The sequence below is a fragment of the Malaclemys terrapin genome, chromosome 10, assembly GCF_027887155.1.
Source record: "Malaclemys terrapin pileata isolate rMalTer1 chromosome 10, rMalTer1.hap1, whole genome shotgun sequence".
Lineage (NCBI taxonomy): Eukaryota > Metazoa > Chordata > Testudines > Emydidae > Malaclemys > Malaclemys terrapin.
The window spans coordinates 70,676,407-70,689,611 of NC_071514.1; the positions used below are offsets into that span (position 1 = coordinate 70,676,407).

General features: G+C 43.1%; 1 protein-coding gene across 1 annotated transcript in view; it reads left to right on the forward strand.

Moving 5' to 3' along the window:
* The window catches only part of VPS35L (VPS35 endosomal protein sorting factor like), a 116,325-nt gene that overhangs the window by 85,738 nt on the left and 17,382 nt on the right, over positions 1 to 13,205 (forward strand). Inside the window, exons 28-29 of the mRNA XM_054041591.1 lie at positions 3,129 to 3,294; positions 12,973 to 13,091. Of these exons, the coding sequence (XP_053897566.1) occupies positions 3,129 to 3,294; positions 12,973 to 13,091 (285 nt within the window). The remainder of the gene's footprint in view (positions 1 to 3,128; positions 3,295 to 12,972; positions 13,092 to 13,205) is intronic.

Genomic DNA, 13,205 nt, shown 5'->3' on the forward strand with positions numbered 1-13,205 from the left:
GCGGCAGCTTGTAGGAGACGGCATTCCGCCCAATCCTAGGGCGGCACGGCCGCTTTTTTTTTTTTGGTGGTGTTTCGCTCCGGCCGCCCTGTAGGGGGCGGCGGCGCAGAGGACAGGAGCGCCCTGCAGCAAGCCCGGCAGGGCAGTCCCCGTCCTTCCCTCCCAGCCAACCGGAGCAGCGCAGAGCCCTCCCGGCAGGCGGTGGGGCCGTGTGGCAGCTCCCCGCTGAAGCCCTGGCCGCCCCCCTTCCCTCTCTCTCCCCCCCGCTCCTTCTCCCTCCCCCCGCTAGCCGGGGCACATCTGCAGCGCAGGGAGTCCCCCTGCACCCTGGCTCCGGCCGCGCCGCAGATTTTTTTTTTTTTTTGCTTTGCCATTCTGGCCGCCCCCTTTTTTTGTGGGGGTTTTTTGTGCTTGGGGTGGCCAAAAAGCCAGAGCTGGCTCTGGGTGCAAGGGTTAGTAGGTTGCCAGAAAAGATTGTTTCGCTACTAAACATAATGTAGATTTGAAGAAGAGCTCTGTGTACGCTCCAAAGCTTGTCTCTTTCACCAACAGAAGTTCGTCCAATGAAAACTATTACCTCACCCATGTTGTCTCTGTAATGTAGATCAACATTTTTGTAAGATCTGGATGTACACCAACAACAGAAAAACAAAGCAGAGCTTTGACTATTATTTACTACTGTCCATTGTTATGAATCAGTTTAACCTTAGAGGTAGTATCATTTTTAACTGGTAGTGTTTTCAAGTTGGGGATAATAATTAGGAACTGCCCATGGTCATAATTTTCCTTTTTGAAGAAGTAGACTGATTTTTACAAAACATTACAATTGCATTCCTTTCCAAGTTTTAACCCAGAGGCGTATTTTACATGCAGATATAAGAAAGTTCCTTCTGAACATTAGCAATTATTACTGAAAGATAAGAAACAAACTTAAATTAATGATAAAGATCTAACGATGAAACCTAAGTGAAGAAATTCAGAAGTTCCATTTTTACTATGAAAATGATAGCACTTTAAACACTGATAGAAACCACCCATGTTATAACCAGGATAAAAAACCCATTTACTAAGCAAGTCTCCCTTGGGGCCCATACCTAACTTACCATTTCTGAGGCTGACATTCCTTCGTTTGGGTTAAAATTGGTCTCAGAGTGGAAACTCAGTTGCAACCTTAAATGTGGGCCACCTAGTATCATGTCATGACTTTTGTCTTACTGTTTTTTTGGCCCTTCTCTCCCTTTATTGTCTTAAAAAAAAAAAAAAATGTCTTTCCCTCCACAGTGGAACAGGTTTTTTTTCCTCCTGTTCTCCGCTGCCCTCATTCCCCCTTCCCACTCTACCCACATGTGCAGCAATATCACACACTGTTGTTGGCCAAGATGCTTTCTTTGTTTGCTCCTTGTGCTCTGCCAGAAGCCATGGTGTCTCCCTGCTCGAGCTATGCATTTGAGGGAGTGCATTGTATTGAATATGGAATGAGAGAGAGGAGTGGCTAGCCAGTAGTTTGTTGTGCCTCCGTTGTGCAGATGCGGCACTGAAGAGAGGTAACTTCAGAATTAAATTCTCACTTGGGAAAATGGTCATGAAGTGTCCTGGCCTAAGGCAGTAATTGGCAATGAAGGGAGGGCAGGTCCCACCTTTAGATCTGCCTGTGCTGAAAGGTTTCTCCAGTGAGAGGCAGGGATTCCAGGGACTATCGTTTTCCCTGCTTCCATCCCCCAATGCCTCTATCCTGTCCCTGCTGTCCTCTCCTCTCCACTCACTCCATGGAGGAACTCTCCTATTACCATGTGGTTGTCCTAGAGGTGCTGATTGTTGTTAGTAGCTACCAGTGTGGTGCTCTGCTCTTGTTCGATGATGATGATAACAGTCAGCTGCATGCGTGTTCCCTCTGTGTGCTGCCCCGGCTCTGCGCAGATAGCTGACACAGCAAACCCCGAGAGAACCCCCAAAGACCACAGACTCTAGTAAGGTACGAAGGAACCCGAGCCAGGTTTATTGTCAAACGAAGCACAGTAATAGTTTCCTATAGACTCTACAGGACATACTACGAATTTGTGCCCTCTGGCAATGGACACAGCTCAGTCAGTGGCGGGACACTCCACTGCCCCCGAGGCAGGACAAAGATGCGCACTCCGGGACCTACTTTTATACAGTTACAGGACAGATTATTCATCCCTACTGACGTATTGAAGTACAGCCCCTTGGCTCATTAGGGTGCTGTCTCCCCTTTGATCATGTTGGTTCAAACAAACCCATCTATCCATCATGCTGTCCTTTTGACCCTGTCTTTAAAATGCACCTGCCAGTTCCTTGTTATGTCTGTGGAGTGTTCTGATGTCATCTTGGCACAAGTTCCTCTTATTAGCACTTATATGTGAATGCACCTGCTTCTAACAACCCTCTTCTCGCCAACTTCTGTGAGTGAGGCCTGCCTCTGGCTCACAGCCCAGCTTTTGCTTAACAGTGCCTGGAAGTACTTTGGTTCAGGCTTCAGGCCTCAGACTGGGCCTCTGACACAAGAGTTTGTTTCAGGGCCTCATCTTACTACACTGATATGTAACACCACCACATCCCAGCTCATTTTGAGGTTGGTGCAGTGTTGAAACTACTCTTAAGAAGAATGAACTGTTTCTAAAAGTTGGTGTGCTTCTAATTATTTCTTTTAATATTAAAAGGCCATTGCCATTCTGTAGCTTTGGTGCCTTCCCAATGTATATTTTCTTCTAAGACTCATAATTACATGAGTAATATACTTGTTTTTGTAGTTTACTGAAATAATAAGAGTTAAAACAAAAATCTAACTAGAGTGTGTAATTTTGGAAGTTCAGCTGTTAAGAAGTTGACAGCTAATTTTGTTTGCCTCCCCCTCAGATTAGAAAGCACAGGATTTCAAAGCTTGTCTGCTGCGGCTGCCTAGACCAGGTTGATTATTATGGGTCAAAAAGATGTTATAATTTTCTCTTAGAATGTGTTTTAAATGGATTTGCTAGGAAGCACACTTCAGAGAAGTCATTGACGGTTTTAATTATATTGTATTTTGCTGTCACAGAGATGTTGCTGCACTTTAAAAACCAAAAACTCAAACCTCTCGCTGATTATTAGTCTGTCTCCTGTTTGTTCTTTAGGACCATCCAGAACAGGGAGTGTTGTTTCTGGTGCGAGGACTGCTCAATGTGATCCAGGATTATACATGGGAGGATAATAGTGATGACAAAGTTCGGATTTACACCAATGTTTTGCATCTACTCTCTGCAATGACTCAGGAGACCTATATCTACCACATAGACAAAGGTAAACTGTGAGGGTTATTGTGGGTTCTATGCTCTACAGCATTACATCTATACAGTTCCCCTATTGCATTGTATCAGTGACTTGCCAGTGTAAATGCTAGCTGATTAAAATTGAAACAATAAGCTTATACAATGGATTATTCTCCTACACATATCTGTGTACTACAGTCTAGTATGACCATAAGAGATCATTTGGGTTGCTAAGCAGGTATCCAGGCTATACTTAAAATAAAACAATATTCCACAAAGAGCATTTATACTTGTTTCAAGCTTTATTTGTGCAAATCCTGGGACTCCGAACTGGCTTTCTTCAATGGACCTCGTCAAACATTTTGTTAAGAGTCCTCCGTGTATTTGTTTTAAATAATAGTATCTTATTGCAACCCACTTGTCAGAGAGTGGTACGTCCTCCTCTGTGCTCATAAGAACATAAGGCTCCACAGATGATGCAAGTCTGACTCAGCTCACAGTTGGAGAGTCTGGATCTTTGATGCAAGCAGTAGAGACTCATCCTTTTAGCTCTAGAAGTCCGTGGTTCAGTCCCCAGTGTCTGCTAAGACAGTGGCTGTTACATTAGTACAGGGATGATCCAACTCTGTAAGATCTCATACCAGTTCAGAAGTTCTTCAAAATGTTCTCACTGTTTTCCCTCTTTTCTCACACCCCAAACGGTCATAGTTAAGGCTAAGATTTAGTCATGGGTATTTTTAGTAAAAGTCATGGACAGGTTACGAGCAATAAATAAAAATTCACAGCCCACGACCTGTCCATGACTTTTACTCTAAATACCCCTAACTAAAACTTAGCAGCTTCTGAGGTCCGGGGGTGCTGCTGCACTGGGGGCCCCTGGGACACCACTGCTCTGGGTGGGTTCCAGGGGCTGATGGCTAGTCCCTGCACTGACGGCGGGGGCTGACTGTCCCCAGCCGCCCACTGCTCTAAGGCCCCAGGGACCTATGCTCCAAAGGCCTCCAGGGCAGTCCGTGGGACTGCTGCTGCTCCGGCAGCCCCTGAGGCCAGCTGCACCAGCAGCTGCAGAAGTCCCGGAGGTCCCGGAAAGTCACAGAATCTGTGACCTCAGTGACAGACTCGCAGCCTTAATCATTATTGTTTATTTTTATCCTCACTATTTCACCAATAGATTCCTTAATTGTTGAATTTGTGCAATAGATATGTTGTCATACATGACCCTCACATACTTTACCAAAGAGGTTAAAATAATTTGTTTTCTATTTAAGTTCATCAGGTACATTAAGTGGGATTCCAATGTTTACAAAAAGGCTGAAATAGCACCTAAAAGGGCCAAGAATCCAACTTTGGGGTCTGTTCTATTGTGAAAGGACTGTGTTATAACTAACTGACCTGTCTCAGGAAAAATATAGATCATAATCAGTTACCTTTTGAGCTATAAACTCAACCCAGCACACCTTATCATTGTGAAAGGAGGTGCTCTTAGCATAAGGAGAGTGTCTTTAGCACACTTCTCTCTAACTATTATAACTGCTGAGGAAGGCTTTGTTATCCCTCATCTTTTGCTATGAGGAGCCTCAAAGCTTTATCTTTGACCCTCTACTCTTCTGTTTTTATTTTTCTGAGACACCTCCTGGCTAGCTTCAACCTTGGATGTTACCTCTGTGCTTTTGTAACTCCACTCCATATCCCCGGGTCTTGCATTCTGATCCCTCTTATCTCCAATTTGTTGGCCTGTCTGTTCTGTTGGCTCCATAACTTCCTAGTGCTATGCCTGAAAGACTGTGTGCTGCTAGTCCTGGTGTAAGCCTACTGTAGTGTGAATTCCACACACTGCTGCAGTAAAAGCAGGAGAAAGAGGTTGCTAAGATAGACTTGTTTGTTTAAAATCCAGACGTGAACTTGAGCATAGCTGGGTATGCGTAGGTGAAGAATTTTGTTTTGTGGACACACTTTCCCACAGCTTGGGGATTTCCTGCCAGCTGCCTTTGTGAAGGCTTTCTCTGCAGACTGTCCATACCTCCAGGATTACTGCATTGTGGCAATGTGGAGATGGAAGAAAAAAATGACTTTTACCAATATGCCACTTATTATTTGACAAGATACAGCATCAACACCCAATAGGAGCATCCGCTGGTCACTTCTGTTAAACTTCCAACTCTCCCTCTACTGGAATAGCCTTTTGGGTTCTGTTAGCTTTGGATTTTAGCTTTTTAGCATTTATGTTTCATCTTTTATTTTTTTGAAGATCATCCTGAGGGCTGAATTCTGTTTGGTTTTGTACTTTAAGAACTTACAACTCATTAGAAAAATTAAATATTTCTTGTAGTTAATCCTGATTAATTCTATGATATATAGTGAAGGAGACAAAAAGGAGAAAGTGAGACAAGTGGCCCATCTTTTTGAGATCAAAGAACAAGTTTATAAGAACAGCAATAATATTTTTTTTTCTTTTCAAAGAAAATTTTTAGATGGGTGAATCAGCCTGAATAATTATACAACTGACTAGTTAGTGCAGTTCCCAGTAGAAGTAAATAGAATTTTTCAGATGAATCTCTATCAAAACTTTTAGAATTTGTTAAAACTATTTGCATTTATATGTTTAGAGGGTCTTTTTTGTTGTTTGAACTGTCAACATAGCTTAGGCTTATCAACACTTTGCATGCATATATTATTTAACAGCTCTAAACCTCAGACTTTAAAGCTCAGTCCTGCTCTAAAATTCAAGCATGTGGGGACACATCTGATAAAATAATCTATTATGCAAACACTGTTGCCAGTTTTACAGGAGAGAGACTCAAATCCATATATTTATGAAAGCAGGTTCAAGTGGTAGTATCTGTTTTGGGAATCACCATTTAAAAACTACCGATGTATCTTGAGATTTCATCGTGGCAAACCTCAGATTATTCTAATTATAACAAATAACCAAAACAGGTCTGTTAACATTGATCAACATGTTGAATGTATCAAGTAGTGTCACTGTCAGCACTAAGGAAAAACATGTCCCATATGGAGATACTTGCCCTAAAAATGAAGTAAGTTTTGTTCTGATTCTGTTTTAAGCAGTAAGTGTTTTAGCCCCTGCAGTGCACCAAAGACTGTGTGCATTGCATACTTCAACACAGTTAAAATTTTGTGGTTGCATCAACTACACAATAGTTCTTTCAGATGTTCTCCAACTTTTGTCTCATCCTGCTAAATTCCTTGTATCATGCTAATCTTGCAAGATGTAGAAACAGAGGGACGCTGCCCCTCACCCAGTTGCTTGGAGTAGGCTGGTTTGGCTGAAGTTATCTCTTTTTAAGGTGGGAAAAATGTGTGAGGGGATGCTCACAGCCATCTTTAACTGAGGCTTTAGCTCTTTGTGATCATGATGGGACCAGTTCTATTCCAGTTGAATGGATGGAATTTTACCATTGACCTCATTGGAAGCAGGGCGAGGCCTTTATGGCCATCCCTCTGTTGGAGAGGCCCTGCTTCCTCTTTTCATATGGGCTACTCTGACAGTCTAACCATAAACAGATGGTGGGTTTAGAAGCTCATTGTCATTTTGTGGGATATAGAAACAAATATTCCCCTACTAGAATCTGAATCATTATAGTGGAGACCTAATGCTGGAGGAGAAGGGAAGAAAGTCGTATTTTCCAGGCATTTAAAAACAAAACATATTTTTTGTAAATGCAGCTGTGTTTGGATGTGGTAATTCTATCTTCTTAAATCATAACAGGGAAGGTGGAACAACTAGCAAAAAAACCTTTCCATGCGTTGGATGAGTTCCAGTCATTGGACTTGCAGGTCTCTGACACTTTGGACAACACTGAGGCATAATAGACTTTTAGTAAAGAGGAGAGATGCAGTTAGTGACAGCAAAGTTTAAATCCTATTTCAGGATCCATGCAAAGGAAAAGAGAGGCCCAGTTTCCCCTTTCAGCGATATCTGCACTGGTTTTCTGCTTCCAACTTTCTAAATACCCATTTAGGAAGGGTTGGCTTCTCTGAAGGAAAATTTTAAAAGTTGTGATCAGTTATAAAAATTCTGATTCTGACAGCGATAAAAAAGATGCTGCAAATGTAGTGTGCTGCAGAAAAAGGCTAAAATATAGTCAGAGAAGAGTGTCCTTTGTGGATTGTAATTGTTTGTGGTTTTTACACCTAAACTCTAAGATCTCACTCTGGCAGTTATATATTTATTTATTTTTTCATTGTATAGCTGGAACCATGAACGTGAGGCACAGAGTGATTAAAATGTTTGAAAGTGTGGTGAGTTTGTAGCAGAACTTGGAACAGAACCCAGATATCTTGACTTTTGGTCCCCTGCTCTAAGACTGTGCTTCCTTCTGATGATATGCTGATTCTCACACAAAGACAGATCTAAAATAAATACTTGAGTTCTTCTGGTGGATGGGCTACCAAGATAAAGTCACCATCCATGACAAGATGTAGCAGCCTAGCAGGAAGTCTACAGTTGAGCCAATATGGGACACCAGACTGTAGTGAAGATCTTCTTAGTCTCTTTTAGACTCCCTAAGAAAGTGAATTTATAAAAGAGTCAGAATAACACATACCTATCTCTTGGGGATGTTCTGAAATTTAAATGTTTGTAAAGTCCTATGATATCATCAAATGAAAAATGCTACGTGAAGTTGCCCTAGGGGAAAATAACTACATTTCTGTTTCTAGACAGCAGCACCATGGTTATATGGATTTCTTGGAGTGCTTGTACAAAGAAACAGAACTGGGGCTCAGAAGCCGTCGGAATGATTGTGAAGGATGTCTGGGGGACATGAGATTTTTTTTAATTCTCTTGGAGATTTGATTTATTAGAAATACCTAGATTTTGCTGAGGAAGAAAATTAAAATCAACAATGGCAGCAGTTCGTTATTCCCTCAGTACAGCTTTCCATGCCTTCTTTCCTGCAGATCGTAAATAAGTGCATACAGATTATTATGTAGTCAGTAGAGAATTGTGACATGAAAGAGGATGATGCTGGATATACACAGCCAAAGAGGACTGGCCAAGACTTGCTGAGAATCTTTAATCTCATTCTACATCAACAAACATGGGACTATCTTCTTGCAGCTGCTTTTTTGTTGCATGAAAGAGGCTGGTGGATTTCTGAAATGAGTTCAGCTTGCAGTGAAATAGCTTTCATGCTTGACTGGGTGCAAATACCATTCAAATGGAAGCAATAGCAAGTACAATGAATATGGAATCTTTCATCTGGACTTAGTGGATTTTCTTCAGCCATTCATCTAACTACTAAATGAAATTGTCATAAGATCCAGGGCCCTAGTGCACTGGCAATTAAGAGTTTCCGGTGCCTGTGATGCAAAATGGTGGGCACTTGAGTATTAACTCCATGGGGAGTACTGACTTCATGTGCTGGAACAGTTTTCCTGCCATCTGCAAGAAGCACATAGCATAAAATGTATCCAGGTGTCAAAATGTGTTTATACCAAATAGGCCTATATTCTGGTTTAGATAATCACACACTAGAACCTGTTAATGCTAGTATTTACCCAGCACTCTCCTTCCAATACAGAATGTTTTTTGGCACTTTATCGATTCACCGCTTCAGAATCTGAGCCCTGTGATTCCCGTTGTTCTTGGCTGTGGAATTTGTCACGCATACACCTCATGCCACTGAGGAATTGCGCTGGAGAATCTAGGTTTTCTTGATATTTGCAAAGTTTGTACCAAACATGAACTGAATGTAAATCAATACAGTATTACTTTCCTGCATGCAAACAAGCAGCCTGACACAATAGCTTGAAGAGATGTGAAATCACAAGGGTATCAATGTGTTAATTCTGAAACCTAGTAATGGCAATTTAAATATCAGCATTAACTATTTGGCTGCTGCTCACTTCAGCTTGTAACTGAAACATCCAGCTAATGCACCGTAGCCATCATTGAATGTACTGGTAAATACTAGTGGGTAGATAATTAGAGGCACTAGTTGCTTATTGCTAAGGCTACGATTATATCACAGAATCCATGACTTCCGTGATATTTTTTGCTTCAGCCCTGGGGCTGTGTGGCTGGAGCTGTCTGCCAGTGGGGGCCCCAGAGCTCTCAGCTGCCGCAGGTGGGCCAGAGCTCTGAGCCTTGGCAGGGCCCCCTGGAGCTGCAGCAGCCATGAGCGCTGGATCCCCCGGCAACTCCCCATTTTGTCATGATTATTTTTAGTAAAAGTCAGACAGGTCACGGGCTTCCATGAATTTTTGTTTATTGCCTGTGACCTGTCTGTGACTTACTAAAAATAATCATGCCAAAATCTTAGCCTTACTTATTGCAGATTGCTGAGGTATGGAATTAGAAGTCCAGGTCTTCCAGTCTTCCCAAAACTATTGTTTTTCAAGTCACCTGTACCTGTCCCACAACAAAGGAAGAAAGAAGAGAGGTTTCCTATTTGCATTTAAAACAAATCCCCCACCTCTGGTATATTCCAGTGTCTCAAAAGCTACAACTGTCCTTTTCCCAATTGCAAAGTTCCTTTTTCATCCCTAGCAATTTCTACAGTGCAGTTTTCGAAATCCGTGGCACGTTCAAAGATGTACATTTTGGTGATAGTAAAAAATTATATGTAATATCAAAATACATAGCATCAAAAACTTGCTATCTGAATTTATTTAAAATAACCAAGTTTTTTTAATTTATTTGCTGCTGCAGAATTTCCAGTTTTTGCAGACATCCAGGACTGATGCTGCAGAGTTAAGGTCTAGATCATAATTTAAACAACCCAACAAAATAAACATCTATAGAAATAAGACAAATTGCTTTTCGTCAGCAAAGTGAAATAACGTGTCTTCTGCCATATTGACTGATTGCATACATTGTATGACTAGGGTTGCCAGGTGTCTGGTTTTTGACCGGAATGCCTGGTTGAAAAGGGACCCTGGCGGTTCCAGTCAGCATTGCTAACCGGGCCATTAAAAGTCTGGTCGGTGGTGCAGCGGGACTAAGGCAGGCTCCCTGCCTGCTCTGGCTCTGTGTGGCTCCTGGAAGCGGCTGGCATGTCCGGTTCCTAGGTGCAGGGGTGGCCATGGGAGTTCCACATGCTGCCCCAGCCCCGAGCACCGGCTCCATAGCTCCCATTGGCCGGAAAACACAGCCAACGGGAGCTACAGGGGTGGCACCTGGGGATGGGGCAGCACGCAGAGCCGCCTGGCCACGCCTCTCCATAGGAGCCAGAGGGACGACGTGCCGTTGCTTCCAGGAGCCACCTAAGGTACGCACTGCCCGGAGTGTGCACCCGATCCCTTCTGGTGCCACAACCCCTGATCCCCTTCCCGCCCTCTGAACCCCTCGATCCCAGCCTGAAGCCCCTTCCTGCACCCCAAACCCCCTCATCCCCAACCCCACCCCAGAGCCAGCACCCCCAGCCAGAGCCCTCACCTCCCCCCACTCCCCAATCCCCATCCCTGATCCCCCTCCTGCCCTCCGAACCCCTCAGTCCGAGCCCGAAGCACCCTTCTGCACCCCAAACCCTTCATCTCCAGCCCCAGCTGGAGCCCTCACCCCCCCCCCACAACCCAACCCCCTGAGCCAGGCCGGTGAAAATGAATGAGTGAGAGTGGGGAGAGTGAGCAATGGGGGAGTGGAGGTGGTGGAGTGAGCAGGGGGTGAGGCCTCAGAGGATGGGCGGCGCAAGGGTGCTCGGTTTTGTGCGAATAGAAAGTTGGCAACCCTAACCCCCTCCCGTACCCTAACTCCCTCCCAGAGCCCACACCCCAACCCCCTGCCCCATCCCTGAGCCCCCTTCTGCACCCCAAAACCCTCATCCCTAGCCCCAACCCAGAGCCCACACCCAGGACCAGTTGGAGTCCTCACCCTCTCCCGCACCCCAACTCCCTGCCCCAGCCTGGTGAAAGTGAGAGAGGGTGGGGAAGAGCAAGCAATGGAGGGAGGGGATGGAGTGAGCCAAGGGAGGGTCCTCGGAGAAGGGCTGGGGGCGGAGCCTCAGGGAAGGGGGTGGGGCAAGGGTGTTCCGTTTTGTGCGATTAGAAAGTGGGCAACCCTATGTATGACAAATGACTGAATCAGATCTCCTTGTTCTGTAGTCAGCTTATGTAGGTTTCTAGTGTACACTCTGTAGTGCAGTGGCTGTGTGTGTATGTCCATACTGCACCTCACAGAATGGAGCCTTGATTTCAGGTAGGGCCGGCACATACTGCACGTAGCACCGTGGGGCCTTGATTTCAGATGAGGCGTGCTGGCATTACTGATAAAATAGATATTTGCCATGGAACAAAAGCCACAGGTATTTAAAAAAGGGCTAGTTTTTTGTATCAAGTCTGTGGCTGCGTAAAATGTTTGAACCCATGAGCTCTAAAATTATGTCGCTCGTGTTTTTGCTCCGCATGTATTTACTTTCCACTGCAATATTTAAAAAATAAAAATAAAACTGCAGTTAATAACGGTTAAAAGCTTCTCTAGCACCAATTGAATATGGTGCATCAGTAGTGACCAGACTGACTGTTCCTTCTAAGCTTTCATTTCTCATGTTGTTTTGTCAGTGTGCAAGGAAAGTAGTTTCCAAAGAGTAATAAAATAAAACAATAAAACAAAACCTTTTAAATAGATGAGTTCTCTGAGGACTGAGGATGATCTTCCTCTCCCACTCCCTGATTTCTCTAGAATATGTTTGTATTTGAAAATTCTTCTTGTAATGTATTTTCTTTAAAATGAATGTTGCTTAAAGTGGCTAGGTGAAAGAAGGCTATGTAGTTGGTATAAAACAATAGACTCATTTGAAAATTCCTGCTATTATCTGAATTTTTAGTCAGTATTGCTTAACTGAAAGTCATGGGCAACTTTTATTTTAGAATGCCTTACTATTTTTTAAATATACAAATAAATATAAACCTGGTGTAAGCAACATGCATATATAATTCCAGAGTCACCTGGATAGTTGCACATATGCCTGATTTCCTTATACTTATGGGACTAGGTTTCAGAGGTATACAGGGAGCATCAGCTAGAGGGGTTAAGCATTGAAGAGAAATTGGTGTCACTTGTCCCAGTAACACATTTTATAATATTTAATGATCTGGAAAATTGGGGTGGCAATGTCAAAAAGCCAAATTTTTGTCCAGATTGTCAGCCTTGCATTCATGTAGTAAGTTACAAACAAAGGTATGGAACAGCTAAGTGAAAAATTTAAATGTACAGTGTACGAGGTATGTGCTACAAAAGGGGCACAAGCCTTTCAGTTTTCACGAATTTTTCTGAAATTCTCTTTCCATGAACCCTATTGCTCTGACAGAGACAAGTAGCTTTTCTGCAGTTGTAAAGCAGTATGGTAATATATGAGGGCTCCAGGTTTGTGGTTGCTGGAACACTCTGCAAAACTATATGTTGGTGCTTGTATTGGATAAAGCGTAAATTGTTCATCCACTTAATCGCTTTCCTATTAAAGTCAATGGCAAAACCTGTCTAACTTCAGTGGAAGCAAGGGATCTGGCTATATGGAAGATTCGTATGTTGTGCTGTATGTTGCTTTATGTTGCAGTGTGCAATTAAGATCAGCCAATGGTGGTAAAAACACAGGTGTCAGGTCTTTATGAAAGATTTCATATGCAGGTGGGGTCATTTTACAGCTTTAAAAACAATCTGTTTTAAATATCCAGTATTGTTTTGCAGCAAACACACTTAGATAATTATCCAAATTAAACTTAGATTTATTTATGCTTGTTTCTGCAGTTGATTCCAATGACACCCTCTATGGTGGAGACTCCAAGTTCCTGATTGAAATTAACAAGCTGTGTGAGGCGGTGATCGCTCAGATCCTGGACCATCTGAAGACCCTTGGACAGGAGGAGGTATGACTTTTCTTGTCTTATTACTGTATAATGCAACACCAAATCACTTGCAGAGACCAATAAATGAGCCTTTCCAATTGATACTCCTGGGGGAATTCTACGCCAAAAATTAAA